The sequence below is a fragment of the Acipenser ruthenus genome, chromosome 4, assembly GCF_902713425.1.
Source record: "Acipenser ruthenus chromosome 4, fAciRut3.2 maternal haplotype, whole genome shotgun sequence".
Classification (NCBI taxonomy): Eukaryota; Metazoa; Chordata; class Actinopteri; order Acipenseriformes; family Acipenseridae; genus Acipenser; species Acipenser ruthenus.
Genome location: NC_081192.1, coordinates 88,241,380 through 88,253,614, shown reverse-complemented (window position 1 = coordinate 88,253,614; position 12,235 = coordinate 88,241,380). Strand labels below are relative to the sequence as shown.

General features: G+C 37.8%; 1 protein-coding gene across 2 annotated transcripts in view; it reads left to right on the top strand.

Annotated features, from left to right (window-relative positions):
- LOC117400297 (cullin-1-like) overlaps window positions 1-12,235 on the top strand; it is a 45,065-nt gene that overhangs the window by 10,440 nt on the left and 22,390 nt on the right. For both annotated transcript variants that reach the window (XM_059023048.1, XM_059023049.1), the window contains exon 2: window positions 5,635-6,048. In XM_059023048.1, coding sequence (XP_058879031.1) covers window positions 5,909-6,048 — 140 coding nt within the window. In that variant the 5' untranslated portion in view covers window positions 5,635-5,908. The remainder of the gene's footprint in view (window positions 1-5,634; window positions 6,049-12,235) is intronic.

Genomic DNA, 12,235 nt, shown 5'->3' with positions numbered 1-12,235 from the left:
CTACCTGCCGAGTTCCTTCAAAAACTGTGTGCAAGTGTACCTAGAAGAATTGATGCTGTTTTGAAGGCAAAGGGTGGTCACACCAAATATTGATTTGATGTAGATTTTTCTTCTGTTCACTCACTTTGCATTTTGTTAATTGATAAATATAAACTATTAACATGTCTATTTTTGAAAGCATTCTTACTTTACACCATTTTTTCACACCTGCCTAAAACTTTTGCACAGTACTGTATATAAAACATTCCCATTAACCCTTTAAGCCTCTGTGTGCACCAGTAAAGCATAGTAAAATAAACAAGACACGTGTACATTTGATCTTTTTACTTTTTATTTTTTATGATCAATAAAAAAAATATGTATTTTTGGAAACAATAACACAAACATCTCACACAATAACATTTTTTTTCTTCTAAATAGCAATGCATGCAATGAACAATAAAATAAAACATACAAAACAGAATATTTCTGAAGAATAAAAATGAGTTTTTATAAACAGGAAAACATACTTATGCAAGATTTGTGATAAATAAATAAATAAAAATGTTCTGTAAACAATAGCGATTGGATAAAAGTGTCACCAGACAAGCTCAACCCCCACTGCAAAAGAAACATTCCACAACTCCAACTAGGGCTACTGAGTTTCCATTCTGGGGAATAGCAAATTCCATTTTTCTCCCACTTTTTATCAATCTATTGATAAATAAACATGGTATTTGAACATAAATATAATGTTGATAGTTAAAATAAGTACATTAATAAATTACCACCATTTTTTTTTATTCCTAACACTGTAGTTCAGTCTACAAATGTTTTGAAATGACCTGTTTAGCTTATTGCTGACATTACAATAACAATAATAAATATTAAACAGTTTAACAGACCAACAATGTCATGTGAGAGTAATCTTATTATTATTATTATTATTATTATTATTATTATTTATTTCTTAGCAGACGCCCTTATCCATATCTTGTAACAATTGTTACAAGATATCACATTATTTTTACATACAATTACCCATTTATACAGTTGGGTTTTTACTGGAGCAATCTAGGTAAAGTACCTTGCTCAAGGGTACAGCAGCAGTGTCCCCCATCTGGGATTGAACCCACAACCCTCGAGTCAAGAGTCCAGAGCCCTAACCACTACTCCACACTGCTAACCCCTGCTGACTTATTTACAATACATCACAAATTAAGTTTAGCGTTTTGCTGGCAACAATAACCAGGATCAAATATGAAACGCTGATAAAGGCATTGACTGACTCGTTGCTACACAGGTTCACGGCTGAGTATCATCCGATTGTAATTTAAATGGCGCCTCTTTTAATGTAAACACATAATTAATCCTCCCAATTGTTTCGTTGACAATTCTGCCTTGTTTTATGCAAAATGTAACGAGGTGTATCTCCAGACAGAATGTCTTTATGAAACAAACCGTGTGTAGTGTAGTGACTACATCCTTTACACAGTAAAGTGATCAATTTCCTTTGAGGAATGTATAGCTAGAAAATAGCTTTGAGCTTGTTTCTTCATCGTCAGAATAATATAATGTAATTAAGAAACAGTCCTGGTTTAATATTCTAATTATAGCTTTATTAAATGCAGATAGTGGAAATAAATATATAAACAATAATTAAACATGCAATTAATTTAGCTTGCTTACATCGGGGTAATCCCTGCCTTGAGCGCAGTACCTTGGGTCTAAGTTTTTCAGCACAGAAGAATGCAGTGCTACGCAATTTTTTATTGCCGTCTTTTTTGCTTTCTTGTACTCTGTGTTTACGACTGGCAATATGATCTTTAATGGTATTGACACGTGATCAGTCGAATGACTGCAAAATTTGCCGAATAGTACCCCACCATCCTCATATAGATGATCAGAAAATGTTTTAGCTCCGTCTTTTGCTGGAACCTTGCATTTTTTTTCTTTGTTGGTACAGCCGCCATGTTAAGTATCAGCAGAGACACGTGAGTGAAGTCACATGATGAATTAACTGAACTTGGCTGAGTGTAGTGCAAAAAAAACACAGAAAACAAGTTGCAAGGAGAAAAAGACAACACTGCAAAATTCAATTTCCAATGCCTAATTCCTTTGCCAATGCCTAATTCCGCGATTCCATGATCACAGAAAATCAGTAACCCTACAACACTGCCTATACAGCAAGCATACTGACAAACCAGCCTGAAAGAAACCCCATAGACTAGACGGCAAACCTTGACGTGCGCAGGTACAGCATGGTACTGCAAGTGCTCTGTCTGGACATACCTGCATACCTGTAGCTTGACCCCCACCCCCTTCCAAATTAGGATTTTGATAACTGCAAGAGGATTTTTAAAATACCTTTTGCAATTTCACAATATAAACCAAGATTCAAAAGTGCTACATTCATGTCCAGACATGTTAGTCATACTATAAGGAAACTGGTGGTTATTTTGCTCAATGAATTTGCTGTAGGCCTATATTTTTTAAAGATAAGCTCAGTTTAGCATTTTAAGGTAAATGAGAAAATTCATCATTCTCTAATTGTAACTGGTGAAGTGTAGGTTAACGCATAATTGTCATTTCAGGGCATGAATTTAAGTTCATGAAGGGCAAGGCAATATTGCCTTCGGTGGGCATGAAAATCCAGGGGCACCAAGGCAGTTCTAGAGGGCAAAGAGGCAAAACAAAAATCCAACCCAAGGGCACCAAGATGATTTTGTACTTATTCATAAAACAACAAAAAAGAAATACAACAAGCCTAGTGTTCATTATCTAAACGGGGATTGCTGCATGATCTGAAAATAAAAAGTAAAAAAAGCTATATGGAAGTGATTTTTTTTGACAAAAATGTAATGATAAAGGATGGATAAGGGCATCTGCTAAGCAATTAATAATATTTATAATAATAATTATTAATAACAACAATTATTATTAATAAAAAAAAAACATAATTAATAATAATAACAATAAAGCAAGCTGCATTTGAATTTATTGGGGGCCACAATATTCATTCTGCTGAATGGTTCAATTTGGAGACTCGATTCAAGAAAAAAGTGGAATGCTGCTTTTGAGCATACACATTCTAACCCCTTTCATGAAAGCACACATTACTAGCTAAAAAACAGAGCTACTGTGTTTCGATTACTAGTGTTCTCTCCAACTCGTTTCATAATGCATGTCATATCTACTAGCTCCTTGTGTAAGAATTTGAACAAAATTAATTATTATTTACTCATTGTGTTCATATTTAGCATGGGTGTTTCGGAGGAATAACCCAGCAACGGTCATTGAAGTGTCCATATAAATTAGCAATTTATATACGCTGAAGACCCAAAAGGAGTTATAATGCGTATTGCACGTTGCGTTTGAAAGTATTGCAATTTTAAGCAGAGAATCAGATCTCCTTATACCACATATGATCATAGAATATATTTGTGTAATGTGATATACGATAGGTGATTTTTTCTAAGCTATAAATTAAAATATGTATGGTATATATTTGAAGGATATTCACAAATCCATATTCAGATCGCTTTACTTCATTTAGTATAATGTGGCCCTATGAAACATTCTGATTTATATACACTGTGGTAATTTGCTCTATTCATTAAAATTAAAACGGTATTTTATTAATGTACAGTATAAATAAGCAGCTACTGGACCAAATTCTCACTACATAAACATTTGAGAGGGGACTGGGAGTGGGTGAGATGTGTTGCTGAAATAGCAGTTATTATTATTATTATTATTTGATGTTAGTATTGGGGGACGAATTGTTGTGCACCCATTTCCTACCTGAACATCACATCAATTATGGAACACTAATACCCTGTTTACACTAGCGCACCCGTATGGTGAGGGCTCCACGCCCTCACGGTACGGGTGTGTTTACACTAACAAATAACCGAGCCGAGCCGGAACCAAGCCGTGAAACTCCAGCCCTGCAACATATCTGAATCTGGCTCGGGGCCGAAGCAGTCTGTGGGCGGGGTTACTGCATTTCGTCTTTACAAAAAAAGTGGCAACCCCCGGGACCTCAACCGGTAAATGTTTTCTTAACTCCTTACCTTTACTCCACAGGACACATAACACACATCTGACTAAAATACTAAGTAAAATAACACCCTCTCTATAATACGCATATAGTGAATCAAATATGTAATTTTCTGTGAATTAACCATGCATAAAGCACAATGTAATCAAACGCTATATTTTTAACAAAAAAAATTAAAAAGGTAACATTCCCACTCGAGCATCATTTTAATCAGCAGTTTTTAAACTATATCCTGGCTAAACGGCGGTCAGGACTTCAGTTCGAAGCGACAGACAAGCAAACTAACAAAATGCGAGAAGGAGAAGGGGAGAGGGGAGAGGGGAAGAGGGAATGGGCTCGCTCCAGGTTCGGCTGCCGGAGCGGGGCTGAAGCGTCTCGTCTCCCGGAGAAAGCTGCAGCTCCTCTCGCAGCAAAAAAGTTAATAGATCAGGAAAGATAACCACGTTATAGACCAAATATTTATTTAGTTATAAAATGAATGCTGAATAAGGTGTCTGTGTTAAAGTGCCAGCGCAGCTTTTCTCCAGTTCAGATACTGTATCAATAGGGAGAGACAGAAACGGAAGTTAGACTAAGAAGTTGTTTACAGTTTGAACACCGGTACTGTATTTACTGTAGAAATAGTGCACTTGTATAGGGAATTGGGGGACATGCTGTAGGAGCGTTATATCCGAGGCGCATTATTATGTATACCTTTAATATGGTCCCCCGTCTTTGCTTTCTTTGTTTAGGTATGTATTACAACCCCCCCCCCCCCCGCGCGCATTTTCAGTACTTCTCCGCAATAATAATAATAAAAAAAAATCCATGGTAAAAAAATATTTTATTAAATTAATGCTTTGTTCTATGTTTGCAGTCTGTGCGATTTAATGTAATCGACTCAGCACGTTCATTATGCGTGACGTCTCTCAGCTCGGCTCGCCTTTCTCTAGTGTAAACGCAACTCAAGCTACCCGAGCTGTACCAGGCCGGCTCGGCTCGGCTCGGCTCGGGTGTGCAGGTGTAAACGTAGCTTTAGCTGCTGCTTTAGCCAGCTCTTCTTCCTTCTTTCTTTTAATTCGCTGCTGGTTTGGCATTGCTCACGATTGGTAAAAACCACACACTGAAGTGACACTGCCAGACAACAACTCCCTGGAACTTAAGCGTGGTCAAATTCAGCTAATAGCGCCCCTCCCTCTGTTAGCCCTTTATTAACCAATGACACAACGTTCTCATGGCTTAGTGCTGGGAGGTGTATAGTAAAAACAATGGCAACAGTAATACATTATGTATACAAAAATGTATTTTAGTCTTACTACAGTTATTATACTAATGGCTTTACATATGAAACATTAAGCATGACAACCAGTACTGGCAAATTTTATACTTTTCTATAATTACTCCATAAACAGTTTAGCTTTAACTTGCAGTTCATAATTCTGGAACTTCATTTTAGTTACATTCTATATAACAGTTCGATATCGGAAGCGGTTCTCAAGTACTGTTTCAGGATTAGACAAAGAAAAATGGTTATCAGGGGTATATGAATTTTAATTTACACGTTTGTTTGTCAGAATTCCGTCTGATTCTTTTCTTCTGTCCTTTCTTCACAGGTCTTCAGGTGAGGTGGTGTCCTAATCCTTGTTTCTTGGGAATAGCCAGCGCCGCCACACAAGCATCTTGGTGGAAAGGGCATCCTCCTCCCCCCCCCCCCCCTCCCCCCCTTTTTTTTTTTTTTTTTTTTTTTTCCCTTGTGAACTTGGTTGGGTCTTTTACACTGCACCTCATGGAGGCGTAGCTTTTAACCGTTTTTCATTTACGGGGAAGGAGTATTTAAAATAAACCACGGGGGAGATAAGAGGAAGAGCAACAACAAAAAAATAAACAATGTCTTCAAACAGAAGCCAAAACCCACATGGGTTGAAACAGATTGGGCTGGACCAGATCTGGGATGATCTCCGAGCAGGGATACAGCAGGTCTACACCAGACAGAGCATGGCAAAGTCACGCTACATGGAACTCTACACGTATCCTATCAGAGTGCAGGCTGACAACCCAGTGAGAAACAAGAACTTAATGGGAGATCTTCAAGGGGGCCATTGGTGACTATAGTGGAGAAGGGGCTTGGGCTTGAGGGGTGGATGTTCATTACCAGCTGGCTTCTCCTTTTAGATAGTTTATGTACTATTATGGGCATACACTGATTGTACATAAAAAAGATGTTTTAATGACATTATAGCATTCAATACAGTCTTGGTATATATTTTTTTATGCCAATACATAATACATAATGAAATTTGCTGAGTCGAGTAAGTCTGCCAGAGCTTCATACATTTCCCTGGTTTCACCAGCTTTAAGAACTTTCAAAGTTACTTGCTTTGATTTGTTTTGTATTTTTTCCCCAAAGTGTCTCCATCTTCCTCGAGGTCATTGTTGTTTATTTTGGTGATTCCTTTGCTAACATAAAAAAAAGTAAAACCTGTTTTAAAGCTCTATTTCCCAACTCGCCTGGCATACAGTAGATACTTAATAATAGTTAACTCTGCATTATATGGAGAAAAACTATCTTCACCTCTTAAATTTAATTTACTTTAGTCAAACATACTTGTTTCCAAATATTTTTGGAGAAGAAGATGTGTAGGCAGCGATTGGAGCAGAAGAATCCTGCTTTGCCTGATTACAAACAGAATCATTTGTCACTGTAAATGTAGGCATCTTCAGGACAGAATAAGCTTGAGGGGACACGTAGCACAATGAACTGACAAGCTCTGTAAATGTAAGAGAATTTAGTATCGGTGTATGACGTGGGTAGAGAACTAGTTCTGTAGCTAATTTTCAATATAGTCCATGATCTAGTCTAGAATTGTTTTTCCAAGCACCTGCACAGTTGGAAGAAATGTTTAGACAATTGTGCTCCACTTGTGATGACTGCAAAGACACAGAAATGGGCACGTCTAAAAAATTATTTGGGACATTCACATCTTGCAAAATTATGATACATAACATCTTTTGTGTTAAGAAAATAACAAAAAGCTATCCTTTTACTACATTTGTAAAGAATGCATCCTTTTTTATTTAAGTGTTTTGAATCTAAAAACAAATATGCATCGTTTGCCACCATCATTCAATGCTATTGAATGAAATTGTATTAAAACCCCACTGTGATTCTGGCTTGAAACAGGTGCACTTGCAGGATTTCTCAGATGTTTAGGAGTTTGAATCCAAATTGATGGTCTCTGTAAACAGGTTAGCCACAAATTATTTTATTGTGATTTCTCCACCTATACTTCTGGCTGATTTTTCTCAGATCACATGATATTAATAGACTTTGCTCGTAATCAAGCGTTTTATTTTTCACAGTGGGTCAGGATTTGATATCCAATGCTTATCTGCACTATACAGTTACATGTCAGAAATAAATAGACATCCAGAACATAGATGTGTGCAATTTACATGTTTATTATGCCTGAAAAAGACCAACAAAAGGCAACATCACTGGTATCAGAACCATATTTTATGCATTAGAAATGAAATGTTGTAACTACATAGTGACAAGGGGATGTGAAAAAGGTTGCTGCATGTAATTAATTGGGGGGGAAAACATTGTCTTATCTAGAAAGGACAAGATGTTTTTGTGCTAGTTAATTACTAGCACGCATACATTTATTTATTTATTTTTAAACACAATACAGGATAGGAGCGGCCCTTTGAAGCAACATGCATGTCATTCACAGTGACATCCTGTTTAGAAATCAGTACATATAACACAAAAAAATAACAACCAAGCATGTCTGAGAAGCATTGTTATACAAGGCTACTGTTCAATTTCTGTACAATTTATGGCACTTTTCAAGAGGGGTGTGCATATAGTAATTCCCTTTACCATGTTTTACATTGTTAGGTATTAAATAAAATGGAACAAAACCTCTTATAATCATGTTAATAACACAACGCAAAACAAAGCTTTCACCAACAAAAACAGTCTGATTTTAATATAGAACCTATTGTGCTCAAACCAACTAGAATTATTTTATTTGGCATCATCGTTTATCCATTTGATAGATATAGATATATATATATATATAGAATAATAGATGGGCATCAGTGAGTTACAGGAAAATAATTCCATCAAGGGTTTCTGTGACGTCATAAATTACGAGACCAATAATTGAGTCAGAGTGATTAGCTCTTCATGTAAGCCTAAGGAAAGGTCAAGTGTTTACAGCAAATATGTGGCATTTGCTAGTTTCTCTAAATGTTTTGTTAGTTTAAAGCACCACCTTGCAGTGCGACAGTAAATATGTCAGTGCCCCTGGTGAAAGGGCAGTTGACTTCCACTCATCTTTTTAAATCACTCAGTGCAGAAGTGCATTGCTATAATTGGCACTCAGTTTATAGATGAGGGCAACCAAGGGAACAGCAGCTTTTCTTGTTGTGAAATGACCACATTTTTAACAGGCTTGCTTCGGTTTTATTTCATACCTGCCGACAAAAAACATGTTATAGGGAATTACTTTTACGACTATCTGCACACTCCCTTCTAAGCAACAGGGTTTATTTTTAACAGGGTTTTAAATTTTTTCAAATTGGATAAGCTTTGTTTTTGTCCCATCGATTCTTACTATTAAACAAGTTTGTTTGTATTCCAACTGATGTCACTACATCGTGGCGTGTGGTTGCAGTATAGATCTCTAGTGCCTATCAGCCATGGGAATAAATGTTCTCCGAATTCCCCTTCCAGCTCTAGGCAGTAAGCTTGCATGTGCATTTAAGCGAGTGTTGCACATTTGAAAGGCTCACTATGGAGATATATATTTTTTTTACTTTTGTTTAGATTTTCAATCAGTAACAGCATTGCAAGGGGATTTCCAATGTCAGATGTTATTATACAGCTTTGTTGTGTGTTGGTTCGGAAATCCCAGCTAAGGCTGTGCTTGCAGAAACTAGCAGTTATTCATCCATACATACACTTCCAACAAGAATCACTATATTGTTCCATATGAACGGATTTCTTTTTGCGGGGGGTGGGGTGGCAGTGACAGAAAATCCTCTTTAGAATACCTATTGCACATATAAACCTATATGATTTGTCTGTGTATAGGGTTCATCTTTCTGGTTTGAAAGCCCTTTATTGAGATTCCTTTATTTATTTATTTTATTAATTTGGGGCAGTAGTATATAGGTTGTCACCAACAAACTGAAAAACCAGCCTCATGTTTAAGACATGTTCTTAATACTACAGCGATGATTATTATTATTTTTTTTTAAATTTAGTCGTTGCCAATTATTTTTATTATTTTCTCCCAATTTTGAATGGCCAAGTATTTTTAGGCTCAGCTCACCGCTACCACCCCTGTGCTGACGGGAGGGTGAAGACGATCACACGCTGTCCTCCGAAGCATGTGCCATCAGCCGACCGCTTTTTTTTTTTTTTTTTTTTCACACTGCGGATTCACCATGCAGCCACCCAGAGCTACAGCGTCGGAGGACAACGCAGCTCTCGGGCAGCTTGCAGGCAAGCCCGCAGGCACCCGGCCAGACTACAGGGGTCCCTGGTGCGCGGTGATCCGAGGACTCCCTGGCTGACCTAACCCTCCCTGCCCCCGGGTGGCACTCGGCCAATTGAGCGCTGCCCCCCTGGAAGCTCCCGTCCTCGGTCGGCAAAGGAATAGCCTGGACTCGAGACGTCCAGACTATAGGGCACATCCTGCACTCCACGTGGAATACTGCAGTGATTTTAGCATCCATGAAGTTATATTTCCAATTATTCATGAATGCTGCTACACTAATGTAGCAGACTGTAGGCTTTCATAGGTTATTTATGGTAAGACCTGCATGTGGTGACTTTAATGTATCTTTTTACCTGTAGTAACACTTCAGCTTAGGGAACAACCATGTGGTGAAATGGACATTTCTTATTTTAAATGTTCCGCCAAAAGAAACTTTGCTTAAAAGAACACCTTTTTGGCACCGATAGTGATTCGTTGCTAATGCAGGGTTCTCCCCAGGCCTTTTCAGCTGGGTGGGCCGCCTGGCAAAGTGGCTGTCGCCGCCCTGCTGAAAAGATGCTACTGTGCCTTTAACAGTAAGGATTGATTTCGCTTCTAGCAGACGGTTGCTGCGTGAAAAAAAAATCTTGGAACCACATGACAGCTGTGTTACGTCTTGACACAACATTTAACCAGTCAGAGAGTTGAAGGGGCAGGTTTTCTGTGTTAAGCACTTTGAAAGGCTAAAACGTTAAAAATGACTGCTAAAAAAAATATCCAATTATTTTCAAAGCAATTATTTTTGTTAACTTCAGTAAACCTATGTTATCTTTCCCCAGTCAAATCGTGGAGTGCCTAAATAAGCATGGTAATTTACCATAATAAAAAACAGAAATGAAAAAGAAAATGTAGAACATAAAAAAGCGCAACCAGAAAGACAACACATTATTCAAATTATTTGTCGTATTATATATTTAAGGTAAGGCAAGTTTATTTTTCCGTTAGAAGTGCTCCCTGCTATAATCTGCCGCCCGACTGAATTCCTGGGGAGAACCCTGTAACGGATTCAAAACTGATACAGTACAGTTTTGTAATCTGATCAATCCTCATCATCAAATGCAAATGGTTTATTCAATCTTTTCTAAACTGATTTATAATCGTTAGAGTAATCTAGAGCCGCTGCTGCATTTGTAATGTTTGTCGGGGTGCTTTGTTAGTTTGTCAGTTCGTTTATTTTTATAGTTTATTAACATACGCTTGCCTATTGCTTTTCTCTTATTCTGTTCATTTCATATGCTGTTGCACGTGTGTCATGACAGAAGTACTAAATACATTTGTAGTTATTGATTCATATCGTGATTGACCTTGGCATGTTGTGTCCGGTGGTCAACTCTGTCTAAGAGAACACTTGGCTTGCTTCTCCAGGGGTGTTTTCTTTAGCCAGAGACTGCTGTGTGTTATATTTATTAGAGAACACATGGCTTGCTTCTCGAGGGGGGGTTCTTTTTAGCCAGAGACTGTTGTATGTTATATTTATGCATCTCCATAAGGGGAGCTTGGAAGTGTTTGTCAACCCCCTGCCACACCTACTACTGCTAATATCACATAAACCACTAAAGCTGACAACTTAAAATTGTCAGGGTTGTGGAAACTCTGCAGGCAAAATCTGATGGCACCCGTCACTTTGACCTGTGACATAAGATTGCCACCATATTGGGGTCATTTTGATTTCCTAATAATAAAAAATATTGTCTACATACTCAGTACATGGTTGTATTCTGTGATTCCTTGGGCCAAGTTTGATCGGAGGCAGCATACAAGAAAAAGCAACCCTTTCCTGACAGTTGTTTAGCAAAGCTGCCAATTCCAGTGTCCAAAGGTGATGAAACACTTTACCCTTAATTCAAGGTGCTTGAACTCAGATGTTTTTCTTGTACAGGTATATCTTCACCCACTCCACTGCATCTCTGGATAAATTCTTATCTGAGGATGCAGTTATTATTAGTTTATTTAGCAGACGCCTTTATCCAAGGCGACTTATAGAGACTAGGGTGTGTGAACTATGCATCAGCTTCAGTGTCACTTACAATTACGTCTCACCCAAAAAACAGAGCACAAGGAGGTTAAGTGAATTACTCAGGGTCACACAATGAGTCAGTGGATGAGGTGGGATTTGAACCGGGGACCTTTTGGTTACAAGCCCTTTTCTTTAACCACTGGACCACACAGCCTAGCAACTGCAATCTGGGCACAGATCACATCTAGACTGTGCAGCCTGTATGCTGATGAGTCTCTGTGGCAGTATTGTGTTTTTAAAGAGGCGCACAGAGTCACGCAACTTTGAGAGCTGCTCTGTGAAAATGATGCTTAAATGTTTATGTGCTTTTTAAAGCATGTAGAGTATATCTTGAGCCGCTCGTTCAAAGTGATTTTTAAGTGTTGCCATCAAGATTGCATGAGTACCATAGTATTACAATCTTTGACTTGCTGTTAAGGTTTATTTTTCACGCTTAGGTTAACAGATCCCATTGCATAGCAGTTTAAACCTTTTCAGGATTTAATATGAGCTTAATTATGAATAAACATGTGTTTTCTAGAATATGTCTAATTTTGTATATACTGTAATTAACCAGAAGTGGCTTTAACTGCAGTGCAATTAAAGTATTATCCATTACCCTGAATACAGTTGATCACTTATTATGGACTGTATTGAATTTGCAGCATT